Raw genomic sequence first — 21914 nt, forward strand, 5'->3', positions numbered from 1 at the left:
TGGAAACCAGCTGTAACTTTCAAGATGACCTAATAAAATTTAGGAGATGTATGCCCAATTATAATCTAAAACAGTAATATACTTGAAAATATAGTGTGAGCTGTTCTGTATTTGAGCTGATTCTGTTATTGGATAGAACTGTGTGTAGCCACTAAAATCATGACAGGTTGTGAGTGAGAAAGGTAAGAGTGTATTTTACCAAGAAAGAAAGTTTTGGCACCAGCATGCAGGAAGGAAAAAAAAGAACCCCTGAAAACTGTAGATGCAACCTACTTTCTATGCTGAGTGAAAAACCTGAAACCCAGGCCAAAGAACTCGCCCTGCCTGAGAACTGGCAAGATGGTATGGGCAGACCCATGGCCCCATAGTTCAAAGTCAGTCACAGCTCTGCTTGGGCTTTCAGAACAAAAACACTCAGTAGTGATAGTCTTATCTGTCCTAGTATTTAGGGTGTATAGGACTTGGAGCCTGCATGGAAAACATGCTCAGGGAGCCGTTAAGTATCTGGGTTTCAGTTGTGGAGGGAAAGGAGGATGTGGGTCCTAGAGTCTTTCTGGGTACAGTTGCATCTTTTTCTTAGGGCTGGAAGGCCTCCTGGGGAAGTTGGCTGGAGAGGAGGGTACATACGCTTAACGGTCACCCCTTCTAAAATCCTGTGATACAGGCATCAGATCCTTGGGGAAATGACATGGCTTTGTGAGTCAAGGTAAGGGCTACATGAAAAACAAAACAGACTTGACTACTGTCTGGTAGCAGTCACTAAAGAACGAGGTGGGAGGGACCCAGAAAAGGTGAAGCTGGGAAGATTGTGGAAATGCCTTTTGTGCTTAGGCTTCCCTTCTCAGTCCCACATCGTGGCTGACAGCCCCATCATTCCTGCCTGCTCCCTGACTGATGTGCTTTGCTGTTCCTCATTCACTCCTGTGCATTTCAAGTCTACTGTGGAATGAAAAGTTTTCATGGAATAATTTCCATTCCTCTTGAGGAACACTCAGAAATCAGAACACAAAATCCAACCCTCAACGTCACTTGATTTAGTTCTTTCGGAGGGTGATGGAGAAGGATTTAGATAGAGCTTGCCAGCTTCAATGTTCTCCAATCCCCAGTGGCTGCCAGGCCTTTAGGAGTCCTCGTGTCTTCTCCAAGGACTACAAATGATCCCAGCATGAGTCTTCTGTGATACTCTTATCTTGGTCCTGGCCCTGTCATCTTTCTGCTTGAGCTGGCCTCAGACTGTCTTCCACATAGCAGCGTATACCTGAACTCCAGAGCTCTCTGGCACATTTACATTTTATTTTATTTATTTTATTTTATTTATTTATTTTTTTGAGACAGTCTTGCTCTGTCGCTCAGGCTGGAGTGCATGGTGTGATCTTGGCTCACTGCAGCCTCCACCTCCTGGGTTCAAGTGATTCTCCTATCTCAGCTTCCCAAGTAGCTGGGATTACAGGTGTGAGCCGCCACGCCCAGCTAATTTTTTGTATTTTTAATAGAGTCAGGGTTTCACCATGTTGCCCAGGCTGGTCTTGAACTCATGGCCTCAAGTGATAGGCCTGCCTCAGCCTCCCAAAGTGCTGAGATTACAGGCATGAGCCACTGTGCCCAGCTCACATTTTTAAAAATTGATGTGTAACAATATTTTTTACATTAAAAACTCTTAATTTTGAACATTCTGCTTTAAGCATGTGAAGTTTTTTGGGTTTTTTGTTTGTTTGTTTTTTCAGATGGAGTCTCACTCTGTCACCTAGGCTACAGTGCTGTGGTGCCATCATAGCTTACTGCAGCCACAACCTGCCAGGCTCAATTAATCCTCCCACCTCAGCCTCCCAAACAGCTGGGACTACAGGTGTGTGCCATCACACCTGGCAATTTTTTTTATTTTTTGTAGAGAAAGGGTTTTGCCATGTTGCGCCGGCTGGTCTTGAACTCCTGGGCTCAAGCAGTCTGTTGACATTGGCTTCCCAAAGTGCTGGGATTACAGGTGTGAGCCACCAGGCCCAGTGCACATGAACATAACGAAGTTTCTAACAATAGAATATGTTACAAGTGTGGATCTTCGTTAGAAGTGTCGTTTATTTTAACAATTAGATTACTGTCATAATTGTCGTCTCCACTAGATGGCATTCTCCTTTCTACTTTGGTTTTTTGTTGGGTTTTTTTTGTTTTGTTTTTGAGTAGGAGTTTCGCTCTTGTTGCCCAGGCTGGAGTGCAGTGGCGCAATCTTGTCTCGCTACAACCTCCACCTCCCGGGTTCAAGCGATTCTCCTGCCTCAGCCTCCTGAGTAGCTGGGATTGCAGACACATGCCATGTCGCCCAGCTAATTTTTGTGTTTTTAGTAGAGACGGGGTTTCACCATGTTGGCCAGGATGGTCTTGCTCTCCTGACCTCATTATCTGCCCACCTCAGCCTCCCAAAGTGCTGAAATTACAGGCGTGAGCCAACACGCCCGGCCTCTACTTTGGTTTTTTAAGATCTTTTAATTTCTTTTTCAGTCGTTCTCAAAACATTACACAATTAAAAATTGAAGATCTCAGAGTTTTTGTTCATTTTGGTTTTATGTATTGATGTTTGCTATTTTATAAGTTAAAACTGATGAAATTTTAAATTATTTGTTTTAAAATAACAAACCCGGGCTGGCCACAGTGACTCGTGCGTGTAATTGCAGCACTTTGGGAGGCCGAGGTGGGCAGATTGGTTGAGCCCAGGAGATTGAGACCAACCTGGGCAATGTGATAAAACCCCATCTCTATAAAAAATGCAAAAATTAGCCGGGCATGGCGGCGCATACCTCTGGTCCCAGCTACTCAAGAGGCTGAGGTGGGAGGATCACTTGAGCCTGGGAGGTAGAGGTTGCAGTGAGCTGTGATCTTGTCACTGCACTCCAGCCTGGGTGACAGACTGAGACCTTGTCTCAAACAAACCTATTACATATTAACATAAATAACATTTTTAGAAAAACTAAATATTTCCCAAAAAATGTTAATGCAAAGAGTGGCACTGTGTCACCATTTTACAAATCTTTAATGTCTGTCTGAATAGAATATGACTGGGTACGTATAAATGCTTTTACATTCAGGTCATTATAGGTATTCTTCTTTGATACTTTATCAGAACTCAACAGGTGATAGTTTCCTTGAAAGAGTAGTTACATCATGGAATGTGAACCCTTACCAGTGAACTTTGTATTCTGCTTCCCTAAAATCCACTGGTCTGTCTTACCCTTTGAATGGGTCTTTTACCCATACATGATTTTATATCATCAGGCACTAGTGATTTGAAAATTGATGGTTTACTGAGTTATACAGATCTTAATGTTGACACGTTTTGTTCTGTGGTATAAAAAAAGTAACTTATTAGTGATGCAACTGATCTCACCGGAAAATCATTAAATGTTAGAAACCTTTTAGCAAGCCCACAATAAGGAGCAACACATTTTTCTTTTTTTTTTCGAGACAGAGTCTTGCTCTGTTGCCCAAGCTGGAGTGCAGTGGCATGATCTCAGCTCACTGCAAGCTCCGCCTCCTGGGTTCACGCCATTCTCCTACCTCAGCCTCCCTAGCAGCTGGGACTATAGGCGCCCACCACTGCGCCTGGCTAATTTTTTTTTTTTTTTGGTAGAGACGGGGTTTCACTGTGTTAGCCAGGATGGTCTCCATCTCCTGACCTCAGGTGATCCTCCCGCCTCGGCCTCCCAAAGTGCTGGGATTACAGGTGTGAGCCACTGCGCCCGGCCACACATTTTTCAAGATAATGTGTTTCTAATAATTTTTGTTTGAAAACGAGTTTTATCATTTTCAGTATGTACTATCAGAGCTTTCCTTGAAGTAACAGGCTTTGGTCTTGAGAAAATGTCTGCCAAATAACCAAGTCTAGATAACTAGTTTGTTTGTCATTCTTTCAAATATAAATGGTGATTCCTGAAGAAAAATGCCAGTTCAACTGGTGACTGAAATAATCACAAATGGTAGTCCATCCTTTTCCGTGGCTTCAGTAACCTGAGGTCAGCTGCAGTCTGAAAATATTACATGCAGTAAGCTATTTTGAGAGAGAGTTCACATTCACGTAGCTTTTATTACAGTATGTCTTTCTAATTATTGTTGTTAATCTCTTACTAGTTTATAAATTAAACTTTATCATAGATATGTGTGTATAGGGGAAAAATATAGTATGTGTAGGGCTCAGTACTATCAGAGGTTCCAGGCATCTACTGGGAGTCTTGGAATGTATCCCCCAGGGATAAGGGGGCGTTGCTATGTGTACTTTTCCCTGAGACATTTATCTGACTTTGTTATGCCTCAGAAGTATTTATGCATGCCTCTCATGTCACTGCCCAAAATATTAAAGAGATGTATATTCCAATGTCAAGATGTCATAAAACTAATCATTTTTACTGTTCTGGCAGAACGTTTTTTTTTGTTTTTTGTTTTTTTGAGACACTCTGCTGCCCAAGCTGAAGTGCAGCGGCACAATCTCGGCTCACTGCAACCTCTGCCTTCCAGGTTCAAGCGATTCTCTTACGTCAGCTTCCTGAGTAGCTGGGACTACAGGCACGTGCCACCGTGGCTGGCTCATTTTTGTATTTTTAGTAGAGACAGGGTTTCACCATGTTGGCCAGGCTGGTCTCGAACTCCTGACCTCGTGATCCGCCCTCCTCAGCCTCCCAAAGTGCTGGGATTACAGACGTGAGCCACCACGCCCAGCCTATGGCAGACAGTGCTTAAGTGAAACTGGCTCTTTTTTTTTTTTTTTGAAACGAAGTCTCGCTTTATTGCCCAGTCTGGAGTGCAGTAGTACAATCTCAGCCCACTGCAACCTTCACCTCCTAGTTCAAGCGATTCTCCTGCCTCAGCCTCCCAAGTAGCTGGGATTACAGTCGTGCACCACCACGCCTGGCTAATTTTTGTTTTTTTGTTTTTTTGTAGAGTTGGGGTTTTACCATATTGGTGAAACTGGTCTGGAACTCCTGGCCTCAAGTGATGTGCCCACCTCAGCCTCCCAAAGTGCTGGGATTACAGGCATGGGAATCCCATGGGATTGCACTCAGCCCTTTTTTTAAATCAACTGAGCATATGTAACGACTACAGCTACGGTTTGGTCCTGCCGCCTCAATTTGTTCTAAAGTTTAGCGGTTTACCCACCATTGCTTGTGCAAATGTCAACGCGATGAAAAAGACAAATAATGACCTAAAACAGTTTTGACTTTGCAGACCCCTTAGAAAAACTATTATTATTCTAAAACGGAAATCATGGGTCAGTGATTCAATAGTTGTTTAAGAACTGTTTTTATTGCTCTGAAAATGTCTGTTGTTAGCCTTATGGGGTCTTGAGCCATTTTGAGGATGGGTTAGTATTCAGAGTAAGATGATTCAGCCCTGGCATAGTGGGGAGGAATTCAAACTCTGGAATGAGACCAGGGTTTTCTTGGGGAAGTCCTTTAACCTCAGGTTTTCTCATCGGGAAAATAATCATCATAAAATCTGCCTCATTGATTTTACAAGGTTCAACTAAGTAAAAGTAAAACGCAGTTGTCCCTCACTATCTGTGGGGATTCCAGGACCCCCCACCAGATGCTCAAGTCTCTGGTATAAAATGGTGTAGTATTTGCATTTAGCCTTGGGAATCCTGTATACTTCAAATCATCTTATACTATTTGATACAATGTAAATACTTTGTAACTAGTTGTTAGACTGTGTTGTTTAGGGAATAATGACACAAGCAAAAAAGTCTGACATGGTCAGCACAGACGTGATTACACACACACACTTTCAACTGGAGGTGAGTTTTGGCCACGGATTTGGAACCACGGATCCAGCGGGCTGGCTGCACTTGGCTCAATATGTCTGGAGTGTCTTTGTTCAGTAGCATTGACTGAACTGACCTTCATTTCCAGTTCCTCCTGTGCACACTTCCCAGGGTGGTCACACCATGTCGTCGGCCTGTTTTGGAAAAGCAGATTCCATGTTTTAAACTGGAGGGCACTCAGAGAAGAGCAGTCATAAAGGTGAGGGGACTCAAAAGCACATCACCTGGGGAAAAGGTAGAGCTGGAAGAGAGAAGACTCAGGAAGAGCCGGGGTTGCGCTCTGGTGTTTGAAGGTCTGCTGAGGGAAAGGCTAAGGCAGCCTGAGGCAGACCTGAAGCCGCGCATAGAATTCCACAGTTTACCTTCACATAAAGAAGGATCTTTTGTGATCTCCGGCCAAAAGTGGTTGAGCTGTTTCATAAGGTAGTGAGCTCCCTGTCTCTAGAGGTTTTTCAGGCAAGTTTTTTGTGTTTTGTTTGTTTGTTTGTTTTGAGACAGGGTCTCACTCTGTCGTCCAGGCTGGAGTGCAGTGTCATGATCTCAGCTCACTGCAAGCTCCGCCTCCCGGGTTCACACCATTCTCCTGCCTCAGCCTCCCTAGTTGCTGGCACTACAGGCGCCCGCCACCTCGCCAGCTAATTTTTTGTATTTGTAGTAGAGACAGGTTTCACCGTGTTAGCCAGAATGGTCCTGATCTCCTGACCTCGTGATCCACCCGCCTCAGGCAAGTTTTAAGAAACGACTTGACATCAACATCATAAAAGAAATGCGTGGGTAGAAATTGGATTGAACGCCAAGGAGTTCCCTGGGAACCCCCTAGGAAAGGACTTGGGCATTATACATAAGCAAAGTTGAGTATTCTCTAACTTTATTATAATCTGATGACTTTAAAATATGCACAGACTGGGCCGGTCTGGCGGCTCATGCCTGTAATCCCAGCACTTTGGGAGGCTGAGACGGACAGATTACGAGGCCAGAAGATCGAGACTATCCTGGCTAACACGGTGAAACCCCGTCTGTACTAAAAACATAAAAAATTAGCTGGGCGTGGTGGCGGGCGCCTGTAGCCCCAGCTACTCAGGAGGCTGAGGCAGGAGAATGGCATGAACCTAGGAGGCAGAGCTTGCAGTGAGCCGAGATCACGCCACTGCACTCCAGCCTGGGCGACAGAGCGAGACTCCGTCTCAAAAAAAAAATGTACAGACTGTGGAATTGCCCTAGTTTGTATTGCTCTGATGTTTGGGGTTACCTGTGAACACAGAGTCCCACGTTTGGGAGCGTGAGTAAGAACTAACCCTGGCCCACCTGTGCAGGGAGCCTTTGGTCCTGTCCTTTAGGTTGGGGCAACAGGGATTGGGCTCTGCGGGTGCTGAGTTTGCCCCAAACTAGTGAACAGGAGGTTGGAGAAGGAGGCTAGGCGTTGCATAGGAAACAAGCTTTGGCGCTTCTGTTCCATTATTTTTTTTGTCTCTAACTTCAAGTTTCTGGTTTTGCCTCTTTGGTAAGCAGCAAATTAACAGGAGGTGGCACTGCTGTTCTGGAAAAACAGCAGAAGTGACAGTCTTGGGACCAGCACCTCAGTCCGGGAAAGGAGTGCCTGATGGCTGAAGTGCTTCCTCCCCTGTTTACCTTTGGCACCCGAGCATCCCTTTCGCCACTCTCCTTTGTCCATTTTTACCTCGGTTGCCCTGGACAGTTTCCCTTGTTTATTTTTTTCTCCACTCCTACAGTTCCTGTGGATGAAGCTGTTTCCACTCACTGTCCCTGACACACCCTTCCTTTGAAAACAAACATGGGGATTGAGGGCCTGGAGCAAGAAAGATGGAGCAGCCTATTGCCAGCTAACTGGGAGGAACTGGGATCGCCGGCCTCCCTGAGGTGCTGATCTAGGAAAAGAATCCTCCCGGCCCAGGAGTGCACATCTGTAAAAACAAAATTCCGTTTTCTGGGTCAAGGAGGTGGCATCAGGTGGGGGTTGGGGGGAATTGTTCTGGCATTTTTTTTAAAGGCGTGTATAACCCCAGTTAAAAGAAGACATTTTAAAAATTCTTAGATCTCTAAAGTAGTACTAAAAGGTGGAGTTCACAACTTAGAGCTGGTCTGGTGGACTCGTGGTCCGAAAACCTGGGTTGTGCCCTGGCCTCTGGCTGTGGAACCACAGGCCTATAACTTAAGCTTCACTCGGCTCCATCTGGGCAGTGAGAGCCGTGAGACCCGCTTTACGAGGTGGTGATGACTGCGACATGAGAGAATGTACATGAATGTGCTTTTCACAATATACAGTGCACTTGTTAGCAGTGCTTGGCCTTTGCAGTGTAACTAAGTCTGATTATATGCCCTCATCCTGTAGGTCAGAAGGTGCCACAGTTTCTTGGCTCACTGCCCTTTGTGTCTCCATAGTTTTTCACAGACCTCCAGAACCAAAAGAAATGCCTGACGGCTGAGCGCACACCTGTAATCCCAGCACTTGGGGATACCCGAGGCAGGAGAATTGCTTGAGCACGGGAGTTTGAGACCTGCCTGGGCAACATGGTGAAACCCGTCTCTACAAAAACTACAAAAGTTAGTTAGGCATGGTGGCGTGTGTCTGTAGTCCCAGCTACTTGGGAGGTTGAGATGGGAGGATCATTTGGTCCTGGGAGGCGGAGGTTGCCGTGAGCCGAGATCTGCACCACTGCACCCCAGCCTGGATAGCAGACCAAGACCCTGTCTGAAAAAAAAAGAAAACAAAATGCCTAACAAATGGTTCTGTTTCTTACATCATTCGCTTCAGACAATAAGTATTACTGTCCTCACAATTCAGTAGCTGCTTAAAAATATGTGTAAGTGTGTGTGTGGTATGGGACGTGTGGAGTAAGGCTATATTTCCTGTAACAGTTATGTTAAATATCCTGTGGCACCTTTGTGAGTTTGCTGGGTTACCCCAGGTAACAGTTTGGGAACTGTGGCAGTAGATTGTCTTAGACTTCCAGATTGGGGGCCTTGATAAGTCCTCACTTAGCCTTCTCTGGAGGCTCGGCCGGGTGAGTGGTTCTCTGCCTCAGTGGCTGTTCACACCCACCCTGAAGAAGACCAGGTCTCCCAGTTGACTGGAGTTACTGACTCACAGTCTAGACAAGGATTTGTGTTGGGCAGAGCTGACTCGGTAATTCCCTCACCCACTCTCCTCTCAACTCCTTCCCACTGTCCTTGCATTACTACTGATCTTTTGAAGTACCAGAATCAAATATCTGAAAACTGCCAAAGGGGCTAATCTTCCAGGAATTTGTTGTTGACTGCTGATTACAGGAAGAACTTTGAGGAGCCTGCCAGCAATTGCATGCAGGCAGCACTGCAGGTTGAAATCTTATATTCTCTGTATTGAACACAGGCTCCAGAACATGGGCAGCTTCTGCAGGGTAGCTGCAGAGCACAAGTGTTTCCCATCTGGGCTCCTGGTGTATTTGCTGCCCTTCCAGGACTCTGGGATCTGAAAGGAAGATGCTGTTGCTTTTCATAAACAAGCAGCAAAGGGTTGCATTCCTGCGGATATTGAAAGATGTTTAGGAGGGTATGTGATGTGGTATGAGATAGGAGCCCCGAGTCCTTTTGCAGCATTGCAAACAGGTTGTTTGCGTGCCTCTGTTGATGCACTACTGGAGAGCCCTGAGAACTGAGAATTACTCTGTCCAACGGAAGAGCAAACTGGAGCTCTCAGAACTTAAGCTTGGACTTTTTTTTTAATGGACAGAGTTACATTTTTATAAAAATACAATTTGTGGGCTGGGCGCGGTGGCTCAAGCCTGTAATCCCAGCACTTTGGGAGGCGGAGACGGGCGGATCACGAGGTCAGGAGATCGAGACTATCCTGGCTAACCCGGTGAAACCCCGTCTCTACTAAAAAATACAAAAAACTAGCCGGGCGAGGTGGTGGGCGCCTGTAGTCCCAGCTACTCGGGAGGCTGAGGCAGGAGAATGGCGTGAACCCGGGAGGCGGAGCTTGTAGTGAGCTGAGATCCGGCCACTGCACCCCAGCCTGGGCGACAGAGCAAGACTCCCTCTCAAAAAAAAAAAAAAAAAAATACAATTTGTGTTTATTTTTATTTTTGTCAAATTATTGTAGCAAGATTGAGTATGTTGCGAAAGGATAGAAATCACCTAATCCCATGATGCTAACCGTACAACTTTTTTGTTGTTGTTGTTGTTGAGACGGAATTTCAATCTTGTTGCCCAGGCTGGAGTGCAGTGGCGTGAGCTCGGCTCACTGCAACCTCCACCTCCCTGGTTCAAGCGATTCTCCTGCCTTAGCCTCCCGAGTAGCTGGAATTACAGGCATGCACCACCACACCCGGCTAATTTTGTGTATTTTTTAGTAGAGACAGGGTTTCTCCATGTTGGTCAGGCTGGTGCCGAACTCCTGATCTCAGGTGATCCACCCGCCTCGGCCTCCCAAAGTGCTGGGATTACAGGCATGAGCCACCACACCTGGCCTCGTACAACCATTTTTATTCTTCTTTTATGTTTGCCAATAATAACATATGTTTTGCATCCAGCTTTGTCTCTATCTATATATAAACATTTTTAATGTTGCTATACTGTGTAATTATAATAGCAATATGACACAAATGAACAGATAAAAACGAACACTGAAGAGTTGTAGGTGTATGAGGCCAGGCGCGGTGGCTCATGCCTGTAATCCTAGCACTTTGGGAGGCCGAGGCGGGTGAATCACGAGGTCAGGAGATCGAGACTCTCCTGGCCAACATGGTGAAACCCCGTCTCTACTAAAAATACAAAAATTAGCTGGGCATGGTGGCACGTGCCTGTAGTCCTAGCTACTCAGGAGACTGAGGCAGGAGAATCACTTGAACCAGGGAGTCGGAGGTTGCGGTGAGCTGAGATCATGCCACTGCACTCTAGCCTGGTGACAGAGAGAGACTCCGTCTCAAAAAAAAAAAAAAAAAAAGGAGTTGTAAGGTATGAATTATATCTCAATAAAACTGCTGTAAGAAAAAAAAATTTTTTTTTTTTTTTTAATTTTTTTTGAGACGGAGTCTCACTCTGTCGTCCAGGCTGGAGTGCAGTGGTATGATCTCAGCTCACTGCAGCCTCCTTCCTGGGGTTCAAGCAATTCTCCCACCTCAGCCTCCCCAGTAGCTGGGACTACAGGTGCACACCACCACGCCTGGCCAATTTTTGTATTTTTTAGTAGAGCTGGGATTTCACCATGTTGGCCAAGCTGGTCTCGGACTCCTGACCTCAAGTGATCTGCCTGCCTCAGCCTCCCAAAGTGCTGGGATTACAAGCCCGGCAAAAAAAAAAAAGAATTTTAATTTTTAACATATTCCAAATGGAGATCTTTTTGAAAACTTCCATTGCAAACAGGTTGTTTGTGTGCCTTTGTTGATGCACTGCTGGAGAGCCCTAAGAACTGAGAATTACTCTGCAGAATGGAAGAGCAAACTTGAACTCTCAGAGCTCAAGCTTGGACTTTGGATCTCAAAAGTTGAGATCCACCAACTTTTGTTCTAGTGGTGACACGCACGAATCATTAGCCCCACAGATTTTCACATCATTTCCCTCATTCTCATATTTTCTTTTTTTTTTCTTTTTTTTTTTTTTTTTGAGACGGAGTCTCGCTGTGTCACCCAGGTTGGAGTGCAGTGGCCGGATCTCAGCTCACTGCAAGCTCCGCCTCCCGGGTTCACGCCATTCTCCTGCCTCAGCCTCCGGAGTAGCTGGGACTACAGGCACCCGCCACCTCGCCCGGCTAGTTTTTTGTATTTTTTAGTAGAGACGGGGTTTCACCGTGTTAGCCAGGATGGTCTCGATCTCCTGACCTCGTGATCCGCCAGTCTCGGCCTCCCAAAGTGCTGGGATTACAGGCTTGAGCCACCGCACCCGGCCAATTCTCTTATTTTCTTCAGCTATATAGGTTAAATCCAGAAATAAGCACATTACACTAGCAAAATCTGAATGGGTTTTTATAGTTGAGTGCTATGTCTGCAGTTTCCCTCTAATGAAGTTATCTGACGAACAGGAAACGGGCCATGTTCTTTACTTGGGTCAGAAGGAATAACTCATCCTTTAAGCTCGTATTCTTATTGGAAGTCCACATGGTGGTTCACCCAGGAAGGGAGAAGAGCTGAGTAGAGTTCAGGATTTCGTAGCATTTTTCTGTGAGTCCCCAGGAAGTCTCTAGGCTAAGGACAGGGTGGTAGCACCCACGGTTTGTGTGATTAAACCTGCAGGACCAACCATCCGAACAAGTTAACTCAGATGTGACTCACTGGGGCCCCATGGACTCTAGAGCTGTTTCCCCTGATCGTCATAGCTGAAAGATAATAATTCTGGCTGTCTTCCCTTAAGTCCAGGGTTTTAATACCTGCTTCAGTCTGACCTGCTAGAGAATCATTCCTAGAGAGGTGCTATTCCTTCTTGGTCTTTGTTGTTGGCTTACGCAGTGGTTAAACCAACAGCTTCCTAGAGACTGCTACCCTTTGCAGCCTCTTAGTCTAGAGGGAGAAGGTGGGAAGTTGGATAACTGGGCTTTGGAGCCAAACAGATTTGGCCTTGAATTTCACCATTGCCGTTTATTGGGTCAGCTGCTTCATTGTGTTTTACCTCAGTTTACTTGTGTGCAAAATGGAAATAATAATGTCTACCTCATAAGATTATTGTGAGACTTGAATAGTGGGTTCTATGTTTAGGGTGTCATATGGGGTGCTATGTGAGTGGGAGAGTATATGCTTCATCCTCAGTCTTGGTTTTATTAGTCCACCTGCCCCTGTGTTCTATCTCCCATACCCTGTAATCTCTTTTTTTTTTTTTTGAAATGGAGTCTTGCTGTCTCTCCCAGGCTGGAGTGCAGTAGCGCGATCTCAGCTCACTGCAAGCTCCGCCTCCCGGGTTCACGCCATTCTCCTGCCTCAGCCTCCCGAGTACCTGGGACTACAGGTGCCCGCCCCCATGCCTGGCTACTTTTTTTGTATTTTTAGTAGAGACGGGGTTTCACCATGTTAGCCAGGAAGGTTTCGATCTCCTGACCTCGTGATCCGCCTGCCTTGGCCTCCCAAAGTGCTGGGACTACGGGCGTGAGCCACCGCGCCCGGCCCATACCCTGTAATCTTTTGAGTGCTGATTAGAAGGGAACAGAATTACAGTATGACTCACCCAGGAACAGAGAAGGAAATGGCCCTTGATCATTGCTGATTTGTGAGCCATCTACCACCCTTCTCTTGGAAGTTGTAATGTGGGCCTTAAACTGTTGAGAATGCTCAAGCCTGCCTAGCATTTGGCACTTCCCTGCACTCAACAGGATGGATGGTCTTTTTTAGACTTTTCCTCAGCAACACTAGGGTTGCCTTGCACAGCTGGGAGACATGGAATTTCCAGAAGCTCGTGGAGTGACCTGCTGGGTGGTGACCGGATCTGCGCAGGAGACAGAAAGACAGGCAGGCCATGAAAGTCACTCTTTGATTGTCCCAAGGGAAAGAAATCCAAGCCTGCCATGACTTTGTCCTGCCACCTTCCAAGGAAGTCCTCACTACATCATAAGCTGAACACTGCTGGTAGAAACTCTGGCAGTTGTTGGAAGTTGTGATTTCATGCAAAGTGGAACAATGACCAGTATTCATTATTCTCCCTCTGACCCCTCCTTGGCTCCATTGCACTGCCAGAGGGACCTTCTTGATGGCAGTTGATCCAAGTAACCTGAAGCTGAGACTCCAAGAAGCCCCACCTCACTCCTGTGGTTCCGCAGCCACAGGGAGCTACCGCTGTGTCTGGTCCACCCTCCCGGCAGCCTTGCAAGCCCCAACAGACCACCTTCCCTTCAGGCCAGATGCCATGGATTGCTAACTGAGGTGTGGCTGGGCCCCTCCTTCCCCATCTGGGACTCATCTTTTTGAAATTATATGATGCAGAGAACTGCCTGTCCTTAGGGATCCAGCATTTCCGACCTTCATTCCATATTTGCATCCATGTCTCCTGAAATGCTGCTGTGTGATTTCTGGGTTCAATAGGATTCTGCTCATTTCTATTCCTAACTTTGGAGTTAGGTAAATATTTTCTGGGCTGTGCTTTAAAGATGCTGGCATTCTTTTTGGCCCTCTCAGTGACTCAGTCCCCTTCCTACCAGTGTCGATGATGACCAGTTTGCATTTCTGCCACCCTGACTTTCAGAGACTGCGAGTATATTTGCCTGAGATGTTGATGTAACTAACTCTTCAGCTTGTCAGCCAGCCTCTCAGATGGAACGCTTTTGTAATTTGGTAGCCATGTAGAGTTGTGTGCCTTCCAGACTTGCATTCTCAGCCTCACAAAGCTGTGTCTTTTGTCCTTTTCTGGCTCCAAGCTCCCCCTAACCCCCCAAATATATCAACCTAAAGCACAGAGATACTCTTCTTGTGGAAGTCTTGAAGGGAAAAAGCCTGTCCTAGCCTCACCACCAAGGGTTTGACTCAGATCCTTGGTGTGAGGCAACCTCTGGACCGAGATACAGCTGTTCCTGACACTCTGGGGATGAGACAGAAAGGGAATGGTTCTCTCTAACCATCTTCTATAATTTTCAAAAAACCAAAAATCTTAAAGTGTCTTGAATCAAATATAGATTGCACTTAGAATAGTCGAATAACAAAAGTCTCCTCTTGGAAATTGCTCCGTGCATTTACATTGAAGTCTAGTTAATTGCAACATGTTCCATGTAACAGAACATCAGGAGCTATGCTGAGCCATGTGGGCTTTGTAAATTTAGCAGGATTTTTCAAATAGAGAAACTTTCCCTTCCCCCTCCCTACCTTGTCTTCAGTCTACAAGGCCAATTCTATAGCTGGCAAACTTGGCAAACTCCTGTTTCACCTGTTCCTAGAAAAACCTTCTGTGGTTGGGGCCAGGCACAGTGGCTCACACCTCTAATCCCAGCACTTTGGGAGGCCGAGGCGGGAGGATCACGAGGTCAGGAGATCGAGACCATCCTGACTAACAAGGTGAAACCCCGTCTCTACTGAAAATACAAAAATTAGCTGGGCATGGTGGTGGGCACCTGCAGTCCCAGCTACTCAGGAGGCTGAGGCAGGAGAATGGCCTGAACGTGGAGGCAGAGCTTGAAGTGAGCTGAGATTGCACCACTGCACTCCAGCCTGGGCAACAGAGCGGGACTCCATCTCAAAAAAAAAAAGGAAACCTGTGGTTGAGAGCAGAGCCTTCCTGTCAATAAGCGGTCTGAGAGCAAAGGCAACCCCAATGTGTCCCAAAGGGCCTCACCAACTTCCGCCCATTTTTCTAATAAATGGAGTGTTTCCATTCCCAGGCAGGCAGTGTGCCCACGGCAGTGGCTTAGTCCTGGCCGACAGGATACAACTAAAGGAAATGTGCTAGCGATGGGCTTTCTCTGGGGCTCTCCAGTGGGGGTGGCTGGCATCTGGCCCCCAGGGTGGGATGTTCCCATGCAGCATGGGTTTGGAGGCTTTACTGAACTGTTGACAGCTCTCACTCCTAGCCCCCAACCATGTCTCTGTCAAACCAACATCATTTTATTCTGGAACTTGGAGGTATTTTATGAAGGTAATCCAGCATTGTTGCTTTCTTGGCAGCCTGAAGTGACTCACATTGATCTCAGAAAACCTTGTTTTAACTATTACTTTGATGCCCCCGCAAGAGGGTATAGCAGTTGTTGGAGGATGGCATAGCAGTTGTTCTGAAGCAGTCGTATTGCCTGATGGTTAAGAGCACAGTTTCATGGGACTGTTGTGAAAATTAAATGAGATTCTTAATTGAAGAGCTTAACGTAATACCTAAACTTATTCCCCTAGATTGAGTTTTCATATTTTATCCTCAATGCTTGGCCCATTGCTTGGTGTATAAATGATGCTCAATAAATTATCTTGAAAAAATAAATGAATTAACTATATAGTAATTCTTCTTGTCTTAGGATTTAAGAGCATTAGGCCCAGTGTTCAGAAATAGGATGCAGGGCCAGATGTGGTGACTCACACCTGTAATCCCAGTACTTTGGGAGGCTGTGGCAGGAGGATTGCTTGAGCCTACAAGTTCAAGAGCAGCCTGGGCAACATAGTGAGACCCCATCTGTACAAAAAATTTAAAAATTAACCAGCCATGGTGGTGCATGCCTGTAATCCCAGCTACTTGGGAGGCTGAGGCAAGAGAATTGCTTGAGCCCAGGAGGTCAAGGCTGCAGTGAGCTATGATTGTGCCAGTGTACTCCAGCCTATGTGACAGAGTGAGACCCTGTCTCCAAAAAAAAAAAAAAAAAAAAAAAAGATGCAGAAAGATGAATAAAGAATTGGGTTTGAAATTTTTTTGTAATTCAGCATTGGTGTCCCCTCCCCACCTTCTCCTGCTCCTTGGCAGACTTTTATTGCAAGCCTACAGCTGCTTTTCTGCTGCCTGTCCATCTGACATTTCTAGTGAATCTACACATGAAACTCGCTGTAGAGTTGACCAGGCTGGGAGTCTGAAGTTAAAACATAACAGCTGAAGGTAGGTGTGGAACCTAAACTTGACAAGACACACTGACAGTGTGGGGGGGGGGGTGTGTATGTGTGAGAGGGAGAGATCAGTGCTTGAGCACCTTTTGTGGGCCAGGCAGACTGTTACAGGAGGTGATTTTTGTGAGTACACAGAGTAGGGTAGTTTCTCTTCGTTGGCCAAGTGGGCGTGAGGGTAGAGGAAGGCTTCCCTGGGCTGGGCTGAGGCCTACACAGGGCTTTCTAGGCAGGAGTCGGGAGAAGGCAATTTCCGGGAGTAGGCATTGCAAAGATCCCGGGTGCAGAAAGGGGAGGAAGAGGCTGAAATGGCTGGCAGGGGATCCTCAGGGCTCATGGGCCACAGTGAGGATCTGTTTTTAAGGAGCCACTTTGCTCGTGAAGTGAGATCTTCTCATCAGGCCATGAGCTGTCCCAGGTCTGAGAGAATAAAGGTTTGAAAGGAATCATTTTACTAATCTGCCTCCCTAGCTGCCACATACTTGTAAGATGCAAGATTACATTGTCCAACAGGAAACCCCCAGTCTGTAGCATTCTCGCCCGTGGCCTCAGGGCTGGCTGCCCTGTGCCCCTGTTCAGAGTGCTTTCTCTGTGCCAGCTGCTCCCCGAGCTGGAAGGAAAATGTGACATTTAGATTTGGCGGGATCTAGATGCTGGTGGCTGCCGTTGCAGAACTCAAGTTTGACACTGGAGCTTTGTGGGGCCGGTTCCAGGAAGGATTGAGGAAGCATTGTTGGCTGTAAATGAACCTCCATTCTCTTACTCAGGACTTGGTACTTCTCTGCTGAGTAAATCCTCCCAGCTCAAATGGCAGCTTGTCCAGTTTCATGGGTTTATATTGTTGTTGCTTCCTTCCTGCACTCCAGTCAGCTTCATCAGTGGCTGGACTTTTGTATTCTCTGCAGGAGGAACCATATTCCAGGTTCTGTAATTCCTGAGGACCTACAGCCATGGCTGTTGCATCTTCCAAGTCTCAGTCACAGTTGGTTAAGAAACCAAATTGGCAGGTTAAAATCACTATTCTTCTCCAGGGACAGCCCCCAGCCTGCCGCAGCCGCCTCCTGCTCTGGTTGCTGGGCCTTTAGTCTCAGGTGGGGTCTGGGTAGATGAGGGGTGCAGGCGGAGGAGGAGACCTCAGCTCAGATTGGTGTTCTCCACCAGCTCAGCATTTAAACCATACTTCCTCTTTCCTCCCTTCTGTTTTCTAACTTGGCTTTTGTTTTTGTCTTCTTGTTTTTCCTTGTGTCTTTTTTTTTTTTTTTTTTCTGAGACAATCTTGCTCATTCAGGCTGGAGTGCAGTGGCGCAATCTCGGCTCACTGCAGCCTCCACGTCTCAAGTAGCTGGGATTACAGGCATGCACCACCATGCCTGACTAATTTTTGTATTTTTAGTAGAGAGGAGGTTTCACCGTGTCGTCCAGGCTGGTCTCAAACTCCTGGCCTCAAGTGATGTGCCCGCCTCAGCCTCCCAGCACGCCCAGTCTGTTTTTCCTTGTGTCTTGATTGGAATTGAATGAGGGGCTGTCTTTTCTGCCAGGAGCGGCCTTCCTTTCCTAGGTGAGGCGCTTTGTTTTCACCTTCCTTAGGAACGGGGTGAAAAGCCCTCGGCCTGTTCTGGCTGTGGTGTTGCTCATGTCTCTGGGCTGCGGGTTCTGTGCCCTCTGGCTAATGTAGACGGATGCCTGGTGAGTAGACATGCAGGATGAGTTCATTACTTTGACCAACTGAGAATTTCTACCTGGAGGCCAGTGGGTGGATTCCTACGAGTCGAGACAGGTGTTTCCTGTGCGTTTCAAAACGCCGCTGGCGGGGAAGAGATGAACAGTGCTTTCTTGTTGCTTTTTACTTGTATCCTCATAGCCCTTCTTCCCACTTCCTGCCTCTTTAAGGGCATAGTGAGACTCTCCCCCTAGAGCAGGTGGTATAATGCCGGTGCCTTGAACGACTGGCAGTTTAATAATTGAGCCTTTTTTCCATCTCCTTAGTTCTATCATTTGAAATATTTCATTGGGAGGGACGTGAGGATTGAAAAATTACCTACCCGGTACGGTGTTCACTTTCTGGGTGACGGGTACACTGGGAGCCCAAACCTTACTTACCATTACACAATGTATCCATGTAACAGACCTGCACATATACCGCCAAATCTAAAAATTAAATAATTTTTTTAAATTATAAAATAAATTGTTCATCACAGGTTTTTTTCTGACACGTGGCTGGCTTCCATGATAACTGTCATGGGTGCTTGGTTCATTTTTCATACTGAATACCTGGTATCGGAGACATGACTGGTAAGAGGGTATCTCTTTAGGCCTGTCCTGCCTGTGGTGGAGGTTGTTATAGAGGAATATCGTTACTGTTTGAATAGAGGTCACTCTCTTTGAATGAAACTTGATTCAGTGGATAGTTGTGTGTAAATGGTACTAAAAAGCAGCTCTGGGGTATTCCAGGGTCTCCGTGTGTCACCCAGGCTGGAGTGCAGTGGCATAATCATAGCTCACTGCAGCTTCAGCCTCCCAAACTCAGGTGATCTCGCCTCAGCCTCCCAAGTAGCTGGGATGACAGGCTGGTCCCAAACTCCTGGATTCAAGCAGTCCGGCCCACCTCAGCCTCTCAAAGTGCTGGGATTACAGGCGTGAGCCACTGCACCTGGCCAGGTGGGCACTTTAGGATCCAGAGAACTTAGGTTGTTGTCTTTCTTCTTCAGGAGAAGCTCGGCACAGTGACAGAGGCGCCCAGGGCTCAGCAAGCTCACGACCCAGCTTGTTGGACTCAAAGGGCAGAAGAATCACGTTCTAAACATGACAAGGTATAGCCAGCAGGAGGCAGATTCCCAGCTTGATTCTCCAGAGCCTTCTAGGTCCCAAGGGTACCTGACACCAATGGGAATCTGAACCAACACAGACTCCAGAGTCTTCTTAGGAGACCCTAGTGCAGCACCTCTGGCCTCCTCCTGAGCGTGCACACTCGTATGGCTTCTGAGCTGGCCAGGCTACTTCATGCATTTGGTTTGATGGGTTCTCGTAAGGCAGGAGAATCTTCTTGAACTTGGAGTTGGGTCTGTGGTCCATCGGTCATTACTTTGTTCAGAGGCACTGAGGGTGGGAGGGCCCGTGAAGCTGGATTCTACTGCTGGGAAGTTGGGCGGGCCTTGTTTCTGGGCCTCAGGTTCAGTACTGAATGAGAGTCCTCTTGTTGCGAGTTGAAGGGGTGCTCTGGGCATGCCATGCCCTTTTTTTGTACTAAGAGGTTAGAAAAGCAAAGACCAGACTAGTTGGCAAATTGAAACCCAACTATCCAGTTTATTTATTTATTAGGCATAGAAGGAATAATTTAGGGGGGACTGAAGAGCCAAGCTAAAGGGAAAGACTGAAATAAAGGGATAAAATCCTTCCTGTGATTTTGCCCCATCATCTCTTTTTTTCCAGAGACGTGACTCAACAACCTCAGCTGAGCCTGGCAGCACACACACCCCACACACCTTTCCATCTGCAGGGTCACAAAAGCCACAGGAAGCCACGGGGAGGCTCCTGGCCTCTTACTTGACCTAAGGAGCCTCTGAAGTGGCAAGTGTGTTTCCCTTTGAAGAGCCGTTGCGTGTTTGGTGACTAACTTCCTGTGGCTCTGGGGTAGACATGGTAGACTCCCCGCGTGATGATTGGGCCTCTGCAGTTGAGTCCATGAGAAGGGGCGGGTGTGGTGTGGTGCGGAGCCTTGGGGAAGGGTGAGTGGGGGCTGGAGGGAGAGTTAATGAATGGTCAGTCCCTGTATGATCAGCCAGCTGGCATGTGGGGGAAGAGCTGATGTTTTCCCACCATCAGCACCCAGAAAGCTGTTCTCTAGAGGGAGAATGTAAGGACATTTTACAGTCCCATGTTTTGTTACTAACACTCGTGAACATTGGTTTCCTCAGAGTCACTGCTACAAAGGGATTGTTGTTCGTCCCCTGAGAGACTGGCAGTCTCTAGAGAGCCGCTGATTTATGACTGCAACCTGAAGTTGGTGTGGCAGTCCTCCAGGCGCGCCTCCCTGCCCGCTCCCACCCTCCTCTTTGCCCACCTGATTGGCAGGGGGCAGTGGCTCGAAGAGATGGGTTGCTAAGCAGCCTGGCCTGGACGTGGTGCCCTGCCAGGTTGAATGAATAGCTGCAGTGTTCTGAGAAATGGGGAATTTGGCCTGTCCCAGCATCAGGAGGGACTTTTTGGGAAGGGGGCTAAGACTGACTCTAGGTTCGGTGTGGGGAACTGGATGGCCTTCCTGGCACCTTCCTTTCGGAGCCGTGGCGTGGTGTGCCATGTCTGTGGAAGTGGAGCCGGCGGAGCTCTGCACCTGTCCTCGAGGTCTTGTTGCAGAGTCTTCCTGTCTCATCTCCTCCCTTGCTCATCAGAGGGAAAGGACATGGGGTCTGACAGCTTTCTGTGAACTCTGCTTCTGCTGTTTTGATCATTAGCGCGTATGGCCCTTGAGATTGTTGATCTAACTGGGTTTGAGGGCCTGGGTGTCAGCAACCCAGAAATGGGGGAGACGTGTGTTCTTGCCCTTTTACACTTGAGACAGTGGAGGCAGGGGAAGACTTGTGACGTAGGACTTGGACCGTGGCTTTCTCAGCGTTGACTTTGGTTTAGATGAAACGTTTACTATGGAACAGTGAAATCCAGAAAATGTCTCAGAAGCCTTTGCTCTCAGGTTTCTGTAGGACTTGTGGACGTGGCTGTCGTGGGATGCTGTTTGCATTAGGGATTGGAGGAAGCTTTTCTTTGGAGGGAGTATAAAACCAGTGGAAAGGGAGCTGAGGGCCAGAGAGAGGCTGCCTTGATCCTGGGGCCTCTCTCGGATCCCCATTCTGCCACTTATTCAAGGTTCGCTACACGTTTGCTCTGAGGTTCCGTGAGCTGCCCCTTTATCCTCATGATGAAGCCTCCCTTTTTGAACTAAAAATAAGAGAAGTATCTTGGGAGCGGCTAGTCTGCATTTTCATCTCAGGAGTCCGCTGTTAGAAAGCAGTCGCCTCTTGCTTCCTTGGTACCAGCAGTAGAGGTGGTGATGTCTGGGCTGGCCAGGGCCTTGAACTCTGCACTCCATTCAGGCAAGCTTCCTCGGACCCAGGGGAGAGCAACAGGCAGGGTATGCGTTGCCCAGGTGGCCGCAGCAGGCTTGCTGGCGTGTGCTCTCCTCAGCGATGGTGGGTTTGGTCACTGAAGAGGTTTGGAGGAAAGACCGGCGTGGGCTCCAGAGCATCTGGCTGCTGCGATGCGGGAAGAAGGGGGTTCGGCGGCTTGGGGGTGCCAGAGGCCCCTGAAACATCAGCTTACCCTTAGTGTTCCTGGCAGTGCTTTTACTTTTTCTCCTTCCTTAAAAACTGTGAGTGGTCTCAGTGGAGAGTAGCTGGTTCAGGAGCCCCAGTCTTACCTCCTCGTGTTTGTTTCTCTTTTGCAGGATAATACAGAAGCAGAAAAGCGAGACCCCCAGGAACTCGTGGGTGAGTATTGGGGGATCCTGGGGGCACGTTTCTCAGCCTTACCACTAGCAGCCTGGCTTTCGGCCATGCCACGCCTTCCGCCCCACAGGGCTTCTGTCTGCTGTGAGCACCGTGTCCCTTCGGCTCCCTCTCAGGGCCTTTGGCATT

General features: G+C 47.4%; 1 protein-coding gene across 3 annotated transcripts in view; it reads left to right on the forward strand.

The window, feature by feature from the left end:
• Positions 1-21914, forward strand: part of SAP30BP (SAP30 binding protein) — a 42771-nt gene that overhangs the window by 6027 nt on the left and 14830 nt on the right. For 2 of the 3 annotated variants that reach the window (XM_025360879.1, XM_025360880.1), the window contains one exon: positions 21725-21767. In XM_025360879.1, the coding sequence (XP_025216664.1) occupies positions 21725-21767 (43 nt within the window). Of the gene's footprint in view, positions 1-18995; positions 19098-21724; positions 21768-21914 lie in introns of all 3 variants that reach the window. The other variant, XM_025360878.1, reaches the window with a different exon arrangement.

The sequence above is a fragment of the Theropithecus gelada genome, chromosome 16 (assembly GCF_003255815.1).
Source record: "Theropithecus gelada isolate Dixy chromosome 16, Tgel_1.0, whole genome shotgun sequence".
Taxonomy (NCBI): domain Eukaryota; kingdom Metazoa; phylum Chordata; class Mammalia; order Primates; family Cercopithecidae; genus Theropithecus; species Theropithecus gelada.